Source organism: Thermobia domestica, chromosome 2 (assembly GCF_964235325.1).
Source record: "Thermobia domestica chromosome 2, izTheDome1.hap1.1, whole genome shotgun sequence".
Lineage (NCBI taxonomy): Eukaryota > Metazoa > Arthropoda > Insecta > Zygentoma > Lepismatidae > Thermobia > Thermobia domestica.
In genome coordinates, this window is record NC_137455.1 from 133,895,957 (window position 1) to 133,913,942 (window position 17,986).

At 34.9% G+C, this 17,986-nt stretch overlaps 1 protein-coding gene across 1 annotated transcript in view; it reads left to right on the plus strand.

Moving 5' to 3' along the window:
• Positions 1 to 14,551: 14,551 nt before the first annotated feature.
• ND-18 (NADH:ubiquinone oxidoreductase subunit 18) overlaps positions 14,552 to 17,986 on the plus strand; it is a 31,155-nt gene continuing 27,720 nt past the window's right edge. Inside the window, exon 1 of the mRNA XM_081746141.1 lies at positions 14,552 to 14,714. Within this exon, the coding sequence (XP_081602267.1) occupies positions 14,656 to 14,714 (59 nt within the window). The 5' untranslated portion in view covers positions 14,552 to 14,655. The remainder of the gene's footprint in view (positions 14,715 to 17,986) is intronic.

Genomic DNA, 17,986 nt, shown 5'->3' on the forward strand with positions numbered 1-17,986 from the left:
GGGTAAAAGTTTCGATGCTATCCCATTATAGGGCCATAAATTTGTAAAATCTACGGAAGAAATAATGTTACTGTCAAATGGGGTTACTTAAGACACTAAAAAAAATTCCAAGTGTAACTGTTTATAAACTATACGATCTATACTAAAACTGACATAATCAGATGTCAGGTCTGCATACGATATTTAAAAGAAAAGCAGAATATTTTGAGTTATACTTCCAGATTTTTTACAGGTGCAAAAAAACTGCGTGTCTCAAGTTACCCAGAGAGGCGGGGAAACTTGAGACATGAATCAAAATTGTGTTATTAAGCACGAGAAATCAAACAATGTCGCAAGTTATGCATCCTAAGCGTTATTTGAGACAGAGTAGAAAGCAGGAAAAAAATACATATACAAGGGAAAGAAAAATACAAAAAATACACGCAGATATCTATGGAGCAATCTCAAAAATGTATCTTCCTCTTGAGCCTTTGGAGGGGAAAATCTTACTGATTATATGTTCCAAATTAACTTCGTTTTCGTCATCAATAACCGGAAAAACATAAATTTTGTTATTCACTGGATTTTGAGGAGTCAATAACTCTTTCAGGATGCCTACACTTTCTTCTGATAAGAACCCTTTTTCTTCCAGGGTCGTCAGAAACATTAGTCTCATCGTAATTCACAATGAGTTGTGGATCCACGTCTCTCACTGTGGCTTCGAGTTCATCGAAATAGCTGTCTAAAACTTCTTTATGAAGGGCAGCCCTGGATCTTTTAATGTTTTGGCACATTTTCTGAGTGAGTTCTTCGGAATGTCCAAAGATGAGTCAACCCAGCCTGGGCCTGGAAGATTGGTTTTAAAACGTGATTCCACAACTCCTTTTCGGTCAAGATACCCCTTCACAATGAGACGCACATCAAACTTTGTTAAGGGAAACCCCCGCTCACCTGCCAATTTGATACATTCGCTGATTGTGTTCTCTTCATCAGGATTAAAAACACATGGCCGTCCATATTTTCCCACATCCTTGCCCTTATACCAGTTATGAAGCGAGTGTTTGCTAACCCCGTATTTTTCTGCAACTTGCCTCAATGAAGCACCTCCCTTTAGAGCCGCGAGAGCTTTCTCTATCTGGACCTCTGAATAATTCCGATAAAGTCTGCTGCCATCTTTTCCTATATACTTTCGTGGCAATTTGTTAAGAATAGACCTGAAACGAAAAAGAAATGCCGCTATTAGAGGAGGTAGTAATAGGATTGTGTTACATTAAACTTAAAATCAACAAAACTAAATTTTATACATGGAATTATACCTCGTTTTTCTTCTAGTTATTTACTTCCCAATTAAGAACATTCAAGTGTCTCATTTTACCCTTTTTTTTTTTTTGTCTTAAGTTACCCCTCATTAAGCCACTTCGGAGAAATTTGATTAAGTATGAAAAAGGCATGGCCACACTGGACAGGTGAATATTCAGTCATCTATTAAACACATTAGGGTAGGCTCTAGTCGAAAACATTTCGAATTTCAACAAATCCCTTACGAAAATAATGGACAGTTAGAAAGACAATCAAAATAGATTCCCCAAAAGCTCATTTACATTTCCATATAAATCTTAATTGTAAAATAATAACTGGGTAATTATTACTTACACTTTTCTTCAGCATCTTTCAAAAGTAGACCGGCTTCAGAAAATGCTTCAAATCAAAACAATGTAGCCAACACAGCCATTTGAAAAGAACATATCATTTTGTCTCAAGTTACCCTTAAGTCTCAAGAAACCCCACTTGACGGTACCTGATTACAGAATAAGATTGTACAAGAAATGAAAATATATCGGGATCCTAACTCTTACATGTACAATAAGGTAGAAAAACGAGATCGAAATGGTGCTCATTACAAAGTAATACTCCATAAGGAAGATATGAAGTGCCATATAAAGGCAGTGTTCAGTCAGCGACAAAAGTTCTTTCCGTTTGGTAAAATTTATTTTGAGAATAACGGTGGTATGGCACTATGGCAGGTATTTTGAGATGGTGGTGACGTACATAAAACTGTACTCAAATTGTCATTCCATCCTGAAGTCATTTACGAAACTAATTTCATCAAACGAAAATAATTTTTGGCGCTGACTGTATAAAATGATTATAGAAGTGTCGCAAAGCTATCCCATATGCAAAGCATATGTTTTTGTGCCATATACAGTTTGTTCCTACTATCCTTGTTTGCGCGTATACCCACCGTCGCTACCGCTATACCCTACGGTCGCAACCCCTTGCTGTTGCTAGAGCCCCGTGCTGTACTCCTACCCTGATTCTATTAGATAGTATTCTTGCTTTTTATCGACCACCTAGCACAAGTTGCTTTTGTTTCAAAGACCGGCAGTGCATTTCGCAATCTTGATCGGATTAGTTCTTCTTGCTACAACATCACCTAAAACGATCGTTCAGCATTCTCCGCCCTGTAAAATCTTAGTTTTGATCAACTATGAATAATGACTTAGAGATTCTATTTCTCTTTCATATTGGACATCATTGAGAAATTCATATTTTATGTTTATTTAATATCACAAAAATAATAATCTCTAAAAAAATACGAGTATTAATCTCACAAACATACTTTCATTTATATATATTTACATTTATATATATATTAGGGATGGCCAAAATTTTCCGGAATCCGAATTCCGGAAATTTTGTTTTCCGGAATCGGAAAATTTACTTTCTGGAATTCGGAAAAAATCCGGAATTCAGAAAAATTCTGGAATTGGCCATCAATAGCTAGTAGCTGTTAAAAGAAAAACATAATAATGAATATGTATACTGTATTAGTTTCTTGTAGTTGGATATGTCTTTATCACTTACGTAGACAATTGCTACTGCAGTTATTTACTGCTTTATGAGGAAGGTCTTATTTTCACACAAAAAAAGTCGCCGAATTGTCTCAAACATTATCGCGTTCCCACCTACACGTGCTCCAAAGCACTGCAAACTACTTTTTAACCAGACGAAAGGCAGTGAAGGAAAAGAAATCTCAACAAATATTCTAATAACATTCGCTTATTGTCAACATACATATGTACGGTAAATACAAATTTATAACTTTTGACTTTACGAAGTATACAATGTAATTGTTCAATAATTAACATAAGCAGACATTCATTAATTTATATTAATATAATAATTAATAAAACTAATAAACGGGTGATTGATGACTCAGTGGTAGAGTTTTTATCTATGGTATTCTAACCCAGGACATGTGGGTTTTCGATGGCTAATTTTGTGTTCGAAAATTTTCCCGGTGGTACTCTTGGTTCCCTTTCTTATCTTTGTTCCATCATCACTCATTAACGAATTTAGTTTATCAAAACTCTATAGGCATATATTCATTCTGTCCGTCAGTGAAACAGTCTCAAGAGCTATCTGATGGATTACCATCAATTTTGGCCACGATGTACAGAGTCAATAGTTAAGAATCGAGTTCCCTGATGAATGTAATATTCAAACCGGAAGCGGTACAAATCAACCATTTCCGGTTTTAACGTTATCATTATATAGTAAATATGGTAATAGATAGCGAGAAACGGTTTCCAGTAATCGACATATATAACATTCATGTAGATAGAATGTTACTCAATTTGTGCATCTGCTGAAAATAATGAGCTTAGGTATTTAGAGAGCATTTTCCGCTTTAGAAAATGTGTGCTTGGTAAAGAATGTAGAGAATTAGCTGAGTCAGGCACGTAGCTAGAGTATGGTAATAGGAAGGGGGTGCGGTCTGTCACGAAATACTGTGGTTATTTACCAGGGGCTCAATCATTCTAAACTATTTTATTGGCAACATATATTGGTTCGTTTAGTCAAGATTTCTAATGGGGGGATGATATGAAATACTGTGGTTACACACCAGGAGCTCGATCAATCTAAATATTTTACTGACAATATACCCATATTGATTGGTTAGGACAATAAAATGAGGATATTTTAGTAAGTATTTTAGTAAGAAGCTATGATGAAATCTCGAGTAAAAGAATATTAAAAAGTATTGAAAAAGATATAGTCTTCCGAGTTCATTCGAACGGTGTCGAGAATTTTGCACCTGGGAAATTTGCGGCCTACCTCAAGAACAGGGAAAATTGCGCCTGCGATGTACCTCCACCGGGAAGTTTGAGCCCTGCGAAATAAAAGAACCTATTCGAGCTTACGCATTTGCTCGGAGGGACTGACATTACAGCATAAACAATCTTCCCCCCACAACCATGCCATTTGTGATTTATTTTAATTGTGGCTATATAAGGGGAGAATAAACTTCAATATAAATCAAAAGAACACAACGGATCAACGTAATCACTGCTTCTTCCAGAGATGATTTTGGGGGAACACTGGCCTCCCCAGAGCTCTCAGAGTGTCCCCTCGGAGGAGACCAAAATAATACGTCTATAATATAATAATAAATAGAATAGTACCAGCAGTGACCCACTCCGGAATACTAAGTGTGCCCCCCGGACCATTTTTTCTGAAAGAACGACTGAACGCAATTGTGTGTTTGAAGTGTAATTCCAGCAAGTAAACACACTGTACATAGTTTTCTTGATAATATTACTGAACTGATTTTACATTCACTTTACAGTTTCTTTTCTATATTTTGTGTCCTGAAAAGCCAAACAACTCGCAAGGATTGTGAACAGAGATATCTGGGTAGAGCCAAACAGCCTTTTGTAGATGAAATTATACTCTTTGATTATATTAATAAATAATTATATATCAGTCATTTATACTTTTATTGTAAATTTTGTAGTATAATGAAAAATTGTATTTGTATGGATTGCCCTTTAGTGAACTAATTTTTTTTCATTTGTTCGGAATATTATAACGGATGGAGTAACTCACTGAAACGATGAGAGGCAAGCCTAGTTCAAGTGTGAGTGGAAGTTACTTTACACAATACAAAAATAAGTTGAATTGTAGGGCGCTAACATTCCAGTGCAAATATATAGTCGGTGCATTTTCCCCTCTTTTTGGGGTAGGGCGCAAACATCCCAGTGCAAATATATTGCGAGCGCATTTTTCCCTATTTTTGTAGTAGGGCGCAAATTTCCCGGGCGCAAAATTCTCGCATTCAAGGAAAATATAATGTCCGTGAAGTTGACAAGCCACTTATGTCAGACCCCAATTTCGACTTTAAACGTCGCTAGTGCTACGTTAGTGTTCGATAGTGACGCAAATCGTTAGTACAACACAGATAACGTCTGCTTTTTAAATAATGGATATAAGTCTCCTAACTCCATGCCAACACGCCCACTTCTAAGAATCATCTCAAAAATGAGGTTAACCGTTAGAGCAAGTAAGTGCTCATTAGTGCCATTAACATTAACGTTAATGCCTCCATCGTACGGCCCTTTGAGTAATAATAACACCACGCTCTTTGCTAGAGTCTCAATGCGTCCCTATATTCTCGCGAACATAATGCGCAATGTGGATGTCCCCTGACGTTAGGGGTGTTCGGAATTCGATTTCGTATTCCGGAATTCGGAATTCATCTAATTCCGGAATGTTCCAAAATTCCGGAATGTTCCGCAAATTCCGTAACATTCCAAAAGTTTGGAATTGTGGAATGCTCAAAAGTATGAATTTCGGAACTGTTTTCAAGACTGAAATTTTGAAGCTCACTGTTGATTCTGGAATCGTAATATTAATATTAGTTCGAAGTTTGAATATAAAAGTTCGAAACAGTCCTGAGGCAATGATTCTCAAACATTATTACAAGGCTTTAATCCCACAAATTTACTCGCAAATACTTTCTCGTTTTCACTTTGGTATCTATGGAATATAGTAGCAACATGTCTTAAACAGTTATGCATTCTCGTATTTACAATTATTGGAATAAAGTACAGCATTTTATCTTTATCTTAAAAATTTTTTCAATCATTGCCATTTTGTATTTTGAAGCACCAACAAGGAAACAATTTACATGTTTGGCATTTTAATTCCAAAATATTTGTTTTACTATTAAGCAAACAATACAAGAGCACACGAAACATTTGTAGTCATGTCATTTGGAATTATATTAATGAACTTTTAATCCAAAGTACAAGGAGTACGCATGAGTAATACATAATTGTGAAAATTTTGGCAACTGAAACCCTGAAATGGTATAACTGATGCTACCTGAGACGTCATCAAATAATGCAACGAAAATGTAAATGTAAATTACTATTGAAAGAAAAAGCAAAATTTCTGTGCTACAAAATAATACTGTTAGAGAACAATGATGTGGATAAAATATTATAAGAGCATGTATTAAATGTTCATTTTCATACAAATGCCCAGATGATTTTTTTAAAAATTAGGAGAAAGTAGACTTTAGACGATATTAGACAAGGCAATTATGTATGCAAAATTAAGAGACATGCATTCAAATTATTTCCTGTAATAAAAATTAGAATTCAACTTTCCATTGTAGATTGCAAATGTTCTATCTCTGAACAAGGTGAAATACGTGCAATTTACTATGAAAAGCTGAATGTTAATTATTATTACACGAAATAATTTGAACGCACGACTCTTAGCATGCAAGATTGCATAGAAAATTGCATCGCATAAAATGGGCTTTAGGGACTTTTAGCTTAACAAACTTCTTTTATCTCATTGATCTTTTTTATCTGATTTATTTGAAAAATCAGGAGAAAGAAAGTTTTCGCCAACTTTTCTACTCAAGGAAAGTAAGACATCAATTTTTGTGTTTCGTTTCTCTAAAATTATCGGATTCAAAGCTCTAGAGAAACAATTAGGAAAATTGCTGAATTGTTAATTTCGTCTATTGAAAGGAATTATTTTAATTTAAACAGCAACAGGTTTATTGGCTATTATATTACAGATAGTATAGTGGGTTACAGTAAGTTATCCCCTCACGGGATACCGACTCCGATCAGAGAGAGGAGAGAAAATGACTTACACTGCAGGTTTCAGTCCCATACTCCAGGAAGGTCAGCTGTTCAATCACTTTGTCGAGAAGATTAACTGCGAAGAACGGCGATGAGAGTGAGAGTGAGTGTGAGATGCCCCCGCTGCTCCCACCCACCTTTTTATTTGGAATTTTATCTTTGTTTTTTCGTTTTATCTAGTTACTGAAACACTTTAATAGTCATTTATTTGAAGGTTGGGTGTTAGCATGCGGGATCAGGTTTTATTCGGTTGCATACTGGTTTCCGTCGTTTTCAGTCATTTCCATATCTTGAACTGTTCTTAATGCTTAGAGATAACAAAGAAACAGATTTTTGTTTGTCCTTCCTGGCGGGTACGTGACATTTGTAAAGACCAATTTACGTGAAGTACGAATAGTTTTTGATACAAATTAATTATTTCGTAAGAGCGAAATATGAACATTTGGCTAATACTTTTAATGTGAATATTAACATTTACGAAATGATTTCCTTCATTTTTAACTTTTACCATCGCTACTCACAATTTCGGGCATACTAATTGAACATTTACCTTTCTTGTTGTTAGTTAGTCATTGGTGCAGACCCTTTCATCTGAATGCATAACTACCCTTCATATTGCAGTTTTGTATGAAAATGTACATATTCTGTTGGCTTGTATCAATGTAATTGTTTAAAGAAAGTAACATGCTTTTACATCAGAATTTCACAACATTGATAATATATTGGTGATTAATACAATTTCTCAAAAAACCAATTTTAAATGTTTTTCACTCACACAATTCATTTATCATCTTGCATAAAATTTTGATTAGTAGAGTTAGAACTAATCTTCATACGTAGGTTCCAATGCTTAGTATTTAACTGATAGACACCTTTATTTAGTTAGTTATTCAAATAAGTGTCGCAGGACAAGAAAAGAGTAGCGCGTACATGTGAATAATTATAAGATATTATGTAAAGTTTGCACCTCTATTCGATTTACTCTCGTTGTACATTTTGACAAGTTATGCAAATAATGCTTGATAAAGCTTTCATTAAAAAAAAAACAGCAGTAGCATCATGATTATAGAAGTTACAAAAAACATTAAACAGTAATCCCTTGTTCTAAGAAATTTTTTGTTGTTTACAGCATGCAGTATACTAAATACAATACAAGCGATGCATTATTAATTTTAGCTTTGCGTGATTTGAACCTGAAATATGAAATACTGATTCTAGTTTCCAAAAAGTTCATGTAACATCAATAATGCATATTTTTACATAACACGGGCAGCAGCATAATAATTGTACATTTATATATCTGAAGATAAAAGAATATTAACACTGTTTTGTAACAAATTATGTAAGATACTAAACGGTACCACAATAATATCTGCCTACCAGCTATAACATCATAGTATTAAACTGTCATTACAAATTACTAGAATTTTGTGGTGTTATGAGAAAACTTTATTGAATTTTGACTGGTTGAGTTTAAACTTGAATGACTAAATTTGAATTTAGTTTTATTTTTAGGCAACTAAGGCTAAAAATAAAAATAAAACTGTCGCGCGAGAGGCGTAGGTGTGAAGATGTAGAAAGGCAGAGTCCTGGCCGTACAGCTTTATATGTAACTTTTGAATAGTTCGTTATAGTTAGTCCTGATGAGACGATCCATGACCTCAGTGCTTTCTTTTCCCATATTATCTCTACTTTATTCATTAATAAAAGTTAAGGAGATTTTTCTCTTATTTTGATTTTTCGCCATGCCATTTTGATTTTTCTTTTTCCGTAATTAAAATATATTTTTACTATCTATATTTGCAAGTAAGAAGGTAGTAATATTATGCATTTTGTAACTGAAAATTAAAAAAAAAATATGCTAATTAATTACTAATTTATTTTTTTACTTTTCAGCTCAACGACGGAAATTCAAACGTTATTCTTCCTCTATGGCTTAAAAAATGCAAAGCCTCATTTACAAACACTCGTCTAATATTATTTTTTTTTAATTACGTGATCCTTGATTAATTCAATTAAATATTAGACGAGTGTTTGTACACAAAGCTTTCCAACGTCTTATTTCCAAAAGGACACTGCTTCATAGCGTATGCTATGCTATGGTATACTGAAATGCCACGAAAACTATACTCTAGTGTTCACGTCATGTTACATATGCACATCAAGCTTTAGTCAACGAAATTATCTATTTGTTCACAAAACGGAAACACCTGATTTAGCAAAATAATATTCTGAGCACTATTGCAGATTATCACAAAGTAAAATGCCAAGCCATCAACCAACTATCAAAAAAAAAATCTAGCAACAAAGCACGGACGTCGGTGGGTTGGGAATCATGTTCCTCTTTAGATTATTGACAAATAATTTCTACTTCCCTCCCAGTAAGCAGGGGTGTGGAACCACTGGAAATACTGGTCAAAATTTTTTCAAATATTTCAGACTATCCTATCCCTTTAATTACTGAAAATCGCATTTTCTTTTAAATGATTCTCTGCCCCTCCTTCAGGTACTTATACTTAACAATGGCCATACATCAAAAGATATGCAGTTCAATTTCTTGTTAGGGTTGCCTCGTATAAATGGAAAAGGTACAGTCGGTATTCATTTAATAAAAGAATATACAAAGTGGTTTATAAAAAAGGTGTTTCTTGGAAGATAAACCAAACTAAAAGGAAGAACTAGCTCGAATTTCTATGTTCCGATTTCTGCAACAAAATCACGGAATTTACACTGAATCACTTATGATTGAGACTTTATGGATAACCAAACAAAGTTCCAAATCTTATGCGCAATCGTTCACAATGAACGGATCTAGAGAATGAAACAAACCAGTTGCCGTGGACCAAAACTCCTTCCTTCAGCACAGCGGAATCAATATCCAGTTTCAAAGCTAAGCTTTGCGCACACCTCTCAGTTCGGGGTAACAGCAAAAATTATTTTTTCAATAAGAAGTTCTGGAATGTTGCGAAATTCCGGAATGTTTCGAAATTCCGGAATATTTCGAAATTTCGGAACGCCTTGAAGCTGTGTTCCGATTCCGGAATTGGAATTTCCGTTCCGAAAAATTCCGGAATTCCGCAATTAGGAACAGCCCTACCTGACGTACCCAAGTTAGTTACTTTTTTTTTTGCAACTATTGTTTATCTGTTATTGTTTATTGTTTATTGCTAGTCTGCAGAGTAGTCCTTACATTAATATGCCATTGTCCTTGATAATCATTGCGTATTTACAAGCAGTTTGTTATTACTGTTAGAAGATATCAAAAACAACAGATAGAATTAATTCCGTCACACTGGCAACAAGTGACGCATATTTTAACTTCATAAAAATTCGTTTCTCACGATTTTCTGGAAAACTACGTATGATAACACCTTCATTATGTCAAGTTGTTTACCTCAGTGTGATATATGTCTTGCCTCTGGTCAATATCACACTAAAACAAAAATTAAATATTAGGAGTACATCGTACTTTTGGACTACATCTCATTAACTATGGGAAGATTGAGTAGTGTATACTTTAGGATGTACGTTTCAGCTTAACTTGCATCATACATTCTTAGGATTATAAAAAGGAAATTTGTTCGTTTGCATTTGAACAAAATTCTTAAGATTACAAAAAGAAAGAATAATTTTTCCGAATTCCGGAATTTTTCTGAATTCCGGATTTTTCCAAATTCCGGAATTTTTCCGAAATCCGGATTTTTTCCAAATTCCGGATTTTTTCCGAAATCCGGAATTTTTCCGAATTCCGGAATTTTCCGATTTTACTTTCCGGATTCCGGAATTGGCCATCCCTGATATATATATATATATATATATATATATATATATATATATATATATATATATATATATATATATATATATATATATATATATATATATATACTCCTCCTCTCATACATTGCTCCGTCAAAATGAAATGATAGAAAACATCCCAAGTCTGAACCTCATACATGTTGAAAATTTGACCGAGATTGGTCATTTGGTTTAAGAGTTATTAGGATTTGTTTATTTTTTTTATATCTCTCCCTTCTTCGCCAACCCTAAAATTCAACCGTCAAAGTGAATAGATAATAACACTCAAGGTATATAAAATAACACTCCGAGGCCCAAACCTCATCTATGTTGAAAATTTGAACGAGATCAGTCGGGTCGGTTCAACATATTACAAACGAGTCACAAACATAGTCACTTTCAATTTTTAATATAGATAGGCAGATTGATAGTGATAATCAAGTTTAAAATTATAACAGAGCGTCTTTAATTGCCTAAATCCATAACGCTAATCGAATTTGAATTTACTTAGGCTAGTTTTAGACGGAAGTATTTATCGTAGCACTTCTCGTAGCAAAAATCGTGTCATCGATATCCTACCGTGTAAAGTAGCAAATGCTATAGCATTTCCCATGCCATGGCATATCCTATGGCATTTCTTGTCGATAGAACCTGCTCTATTTTGTAGCATTTTCCCCAGCATTTCTACTCCGATTGCAGCGCCATGGTGTGTTAAAAGGAAGCGATAGATTTTGTGTCAAATATCTATGCTCTTTGTTTTGTGTGGGAAATTGAATTGTAGTAAAGAAAAATGAGTTGGAGTAGGGATACTATTATTATGTTGATTAAAAAATATGAGGAACAACCTTGTTTGTACAAAGTTAAAAGCGTCCAGTTTCACTATACGGATCCACATAGTAATTCATTAAAAAAAAAAAATACTTTTCGTTTCATTTATTGTACCTTCAGCAATCATTTCTGAGGTGTGCTCTTGCATTCTCCGGTGCAGCTTCACTTTAACAGGTGGCAAAGTGTAGTTTTACTATACGGATCCATAGTATAAGTAGTAGTAGTAGGAAGTAGGTGTATTAGTAGTAGTAGTAGTAGAAGTAAGTAGTAGTAGCAGTAGTAGGAGGAGGAGGAGTAAGTAGTGGTAAGAGTAGAAGTAGTACTCAGTAATAGTAACAGTAGCAGTAGGTGTAGTAATAGTAATAGTAGTAGTAGTAGCAGTAGTAGGAATAGGAGTAGGAGTAGGAACGGGTAGTAGTAGTTGGAATAGGAGTAAAGGTAGTAGTGGTAGTAGTAGTAGTAGTAGTAGCATTAGTGGGAGCGGGTTAGAAGTACCGAAGGGGTTGCTTGGGTTCTGTTCCCGATACAAAATGGGGAAATTGCCAAAATTTCAGACTTGTCAAAATTTTATGGCACTTTATTGAAGATTACGTGCATTTTAGGTTCGACTTTAATTTCTATATTTCCACGTAAATACGCATCTCAGATGTAAGTGCACGGGCGGCGGTAATTTTGTCACCGGAGATTTCGTCACCGGAAGTTTCGTCACCAAAATATTAGCATGTAGGTAATTTCATCACGGAAATTTTTACACAGTAATTTCGTCAGTAGAAGAACATAAAAGTCAGCTTCAGCAAATGTTAAAAGCACAGGCAAAATGGGCCTATAATGGGTTTGTATATCATTATTTACAAATATTAGGATTTGCCAATATCAGAATTTTACAAAAGATTTCATGGTTCTTGTATTGTTCTGTCAGACTAAGCTCTTGGACCTTCCTCCATATTGACTACGTCAGGTGAAAAGAGCGCATTGAGAGGGCATTTGGAACAAGAGAGTGCCTTATGGAGCTATCAGGAAGTGAAATATGGATGATGGACGGCAACTTTTCAATGGCTCCTAAAAATTTCCTTCAAGTTTACGTTATTTGTATACCGATAGGTGAGACTTCCATTACTACGGTGTACGCCCTAATGCAGAGCAAGACACAAAGTTCGTATGAAGAACTGTTTCGTGCGGTGGTGCATCAGTGCAGTGAGTATGGTGAATATCCGGACCCTGCAACTGTGGTTATGGATTTCGAGATAGCGGCAATGCAGGCTGTAAAAACCACTTTTGGACATTCAACTCGTATACAAAGTTGTTTTTTTCACTTGACTCAGGCAACGTGGAGGAAGGTTCAAGAATTTGTACTCACAGAACGATGAAAATTTTCGTCTGTTTTGCGGGGAAATGAACGGATTAGCATTTCTCCCTATAGCGGATGTGCATAGAGGAATACAAATACTAAGGGAGGAGGCTTCGGAGGAAGAGCTGGAACTTCTAGACTATTTTGATAGTACTTACTTGTCCGGCACATATCGCCGTGTTAAAGCTCGATCTGGAAATATTCGTTTACGCAATGTGCCCCCTCCATATCCTCCAGACACATGGAATGTTCACCAAGCCACCCTGAACAATCCTAGGACAAATAATATATGTGAATCGTGGAACCAGAAGTTTCATCAACTGGTAGGAATATCCCACCCAACTATTTGGAGGTTTATTCGTGGAATTCAACAAGATGAAGCAACAGTTTCAACTATGCTTCCTCAAGATGCTGTGGGCCAACCACCAAAAAAGAAAACTAATAGAGCGTTTCAGACTTTGCAGAAACGGCTCCAGTCTTTGTGTTTAGCGTACAACGCTGGAACTAAAAGTTTGACAGATTTTTTGCTTGGTGTTTCATTTGTGATGCACAGTAGAAAATGAACATGTAAAACGCTTATGGTATTATAACGACTTACATTTTCTTTACTATTTTCTGTGATTTTGATATTGGCAAAACGAAATTTGTAAATAGTAATATACAAACTCATTAGGGGTCCATTTTGCCCGTGCTTTTAACATTTACTGAAGCTGGCATTATGATCTTCTACTGGTGTTTGTTCTTGCGTCGAGTATCCGAGAATTTGATTTTGCAGAGTACAATACCAACTGAATTGCTTTCCGAGTTTGATTAAGATCAGGTAAGCTTTTTGATCACTTAGTTTGTCTCTACGAAAGATACCGTGAAAAAGTTTACATACTAATTAATATTTCTGTGATAGAATTACTGAAAATTTTGTCTCTTATCTCAGACATAATATTTAAAATAACATGTAACTATTGTAACTATTTATTTAACAATCTATGCAATTTCAAAAACTTTTTCTAGTTTATTCATTGTGTCATGTTCTATAAGACACTGGTCATTTTCAGTGACAAAATTACCGGTGGCAAATTTATTACGTCAAAATTTTCGGTGACGAAATTACCTACATGCTAATATTTTGGTGACAAAAATTCCGGTGGCGAAATTTCCGGTGACGAAATTACCTAAGTTCTAAGTGCACACCATATTTTTATTTCTTATACACTACTCTATTAAAATATTAGAAATTTCTTCTGTAAATTTTAAAATCTATGGATCTGTATAGTATAACTGCACTGTTAAAAGTTCTTTTTATCATAATAAGCATATGCGAAAAAGGGCTTTAGAAGAAATAGTGACTGTAATATGTTTTTAGTTTTGGAGCCATAGGTAATTGCGCTCTTCTCCAGTGATTTGTTTGCTACGTCACGACAAAATGCTACCGTGTAAAAACACAATATACTTTTGATGCCATAGAATATTATACGAGATTTTTAGCAGCACATCTGCTACGATAGATGCTTTCGTCTAAAACGAGCCTTACACTAGCCCTACCTGAGAAAAAAAAAATCTGGCGACGTCGAGGTGCGTATGTAATATACTATTATCATGCATGTGCAATTTCCGAAACCTGGCAACGCTGGCTTTTATGTTGCGTTAATAGCCACACTCTGGCTACATTGAATGCAGAGGACAGTCTGCTGGTGGTAGGGGCCACTGGTTGGGGCAATTTTTCAGATAGGGAGGGAGATAAAAAAAAAAAAAATAGTAAATATGGCTGTGAGAATGGCGTTAAAGAATGTGTCTTCTCTCAAGTCATTCGTCTCTGTTCGGTAAGTTGATTTGAAGAAACTATATGCAAAAGTAATTCTGTATAAAGTTAAGAAAATATATTGAGATATTTCTGTAATCCTTAGTGATAATTTATATTCAATCGTATCCTTGTACTGGAAACTCAGATAATACAAAGAAATTCCCTAGAAGTACATAATTGTAAATTAGCTAAAACACTTTGAACTGGCTAATTGCATTACACAGTACTGGGTAATTGCATTGTACATTGCATTTTTAGTAGTAGTTGTTTCCAGAGTGATGGGAGAATTATTGGAAAGATCCGTGTATGCCAATGTGGTACAAGGGGTTACGAATGTAATCGAGAATCAGAATAGTACCACATTTAATTTTTAATTGAGATATTAGTGTTGTACGTTACGAATGCATGGAAATTTCGATTGGTAAATTTTCAAAGTGAAAAATGAGGTGCTTTGCTAATATGCATACTTATTTTAAATAATGGATGTTGTGGTTTGGTCGGTGGTAATTCATTCACAAGTCGAAGTGGCTCGTCTCAAAATATACTTCAAATCTTGGATTGAAATAATACTCTTATGTGATTATAATAACTTTCTTTAATCGTACTTCTTAGTGTATGCTTATCTTCAAAATTGGCGTAAAATTTGTGTACCATCAGAATAGAACACTATTGAAAAAAAAAGAAAAAAGTTTGGGATTGATTCATGATAAATGTCTACGCTCGATCAAAGTAGCTATAACACTGTTCAACTGTAATCTATTATATAAAAATTAAAAGAAATCTTGTTTTGTATTCGCAACATGGGAAAACGGTTAAATTATTTGGATTGAATTTTTGAGCATACAATAATTAGTACCTACCCTGAGCTGGGACTTTTATATTAATTTGATTCAAGGGCGCATCTTAGGAATATGAGTAGAGGAAGTTCAAAATTTATTACAAATAATTAATTAAATAGATAAACAATTAAATGCAGTATGCCACGAGCCCGCCAAGTTAGATAAAACTCGGTATATAAACGGGTATGTTTATTATAAGGGGTCCAGAAGCACGTGAAAAACACAAAATTTACAGGAGAAATGAATGATGCAAGTACTTAGACGTAACATAACATAACCAAATCTAACCTAACATAAACTAACCAGAGCTAACCTAAACTAACCTAATATTAGTAGAAATACGCGAAATTCTGTAATTTTTTGGAAAATAATGAGGGACCTCTACACTAATATAACATAAACTAAACTAACCTAACCTAAAATAACTTAAACTAACCGAATGTGAACAGAAAATACCAAAATTGTAACATTTTTTAGATTAAAGAGCTGGACCCCTTCTGCTAAACATAGGCCATATAAACACCTTATTAAAATTAAGTTGGCATGTGTTGCAGTGTTTATGAAAATTTTCATTTTAAGGAAAGGGGAAATTTTCCATAATTTCTTTGCTTTCATTGAAAGCGATAGTGCCTGTTGTTTGTAATCGCATCACGGGGAAACGGTTGAACAGTTTGAAATGAATTTTGAACATAGTTCATTATTTATTTATTTGTCTTACTTTGATTAAAGGGGACATCGTAATGAAAGTTTAAACGAGTTCAAGATTTCAGTCAAAATTACAATATTTCGTAAGCACGTAAAGTTAGGAAGGATTGAGTATATCCCGCTCCCCCCAGTGATTTTTAACGAATCGTAGTGATTCTAACGATTCATGTTAGTTCATAATGAATCGGAATCCCATGTTATAAAGATTTAAGATGTAAATCTTGTGGTAAGGAAGCTTTAGTATAAGTAGTAGCAGTAGTAGTAGTAGTACCGGTAGTAGTAGTTAGTAGCAATAGTTGTAGTAGTACTGGTAGTAGTGACTCTTCCAGTTCCGGTAACAAAGAACTGGAGGAGCGGGCTATACACAAGCCGTTAGGAAGATAATTTTTTTTATGGCATTTTGTATCTCTCCGGTGCTTGGGGCCACTGTTCGATCCCAGCTCGCGCCGTGTGGACTTTGTGGTGGACAAACACCATACTCGTGGGTTTTCTCGGGGTTCTCCCGTTTTTTCCCATTTTCTTCATTCCACCATTTTATTCATTTCTCATCATCACTGTCTCCTTTAGCCTAACCGGCATAAACGTGGGACGTAAAACTAAAGATTTCGTTTCATTTGTGCAGCACATAAGCCCTGCATTTTATGACATAAAGTATTTTTTCACTCTCCTCGTTTATACGTATACTCCCGCTGCTGACGCACCCCTCGGTATCTCGGGCCCGCTAGCTGAGCTTCTGCCGTGACGCGGTTAGATAACATTCGTGCTTTTTAGTCACCACGTGGCACAAGTTTGTCTTTTATGCAGTGGTTTTTATGCCATACGTCCACAATGTATTTCGAACAATAATCACTACCAAGTTGGCAAGGGTCTAGTATTTTGGAGGAGAAACTTAAATAATATTCACTTTGTTTTATTTGTATTATTTTTTTCTCGTGTGATCTGACAATACAGCAGCGATGCTGTAGTTTTTTATGCCGTACATCATACATCCAGACGCCGTATTTATATGCAAATAGTAATTTTATATTCCAAATTGTAAAAGATTATACACCTGTTTTAAAGGTGACTGACTTGTAATGCAACCTAACCTGTAATGTAATGGAACGGAATCTAACCAAATCTAATACATTTTGGTACTTTTTTCCGACTTTCTTGTAGTCTGGCGATACAGCACAAACGCCGGAATGTGAGCCAAAAGTATCATAACCTAACTCACTGTGACATAATATATTTATAATTACCAAATATGAGTAATTACATTTTTAAGTAATTTATAAATTGAAACATCCCGGCTTGACATCTGCCGAACAATTTGGACTATTGTTTAGCTTTATGGAACCACGTTTTTAATGCGATATTCTATTCACATTCGGTTAGGTTAGATTAACAACATTAATTCAGACAGTATTGCCGAGTGAAGGCGGGTTAGAGTTCCGCAGAGCAAGTTAGTGTTGGCCCCCCGTTATTAACATTTAACCAAATTTGTTATTTAGCTTTTTCTCTGAGGGGAGACTAAGTTATAATTTCTTACTTACAGTGGTTTTAGAAGTATGTCATTTGGCAACTTCTTCGTGTTGAAAATAATTAAACAAAGCTATTTTGTTTATAATCTTGGTCGTTAAAGCATTGGAAGTTATGATCATTCTTTCTCTTATTCTGTCTCTTACTTTTATTTATTTTTGAGAAGTGTTTATTGTCTTCATTATCCGGTTCTAGAAAAAGTTAAGGGTTTACATGCTCCAGTTGT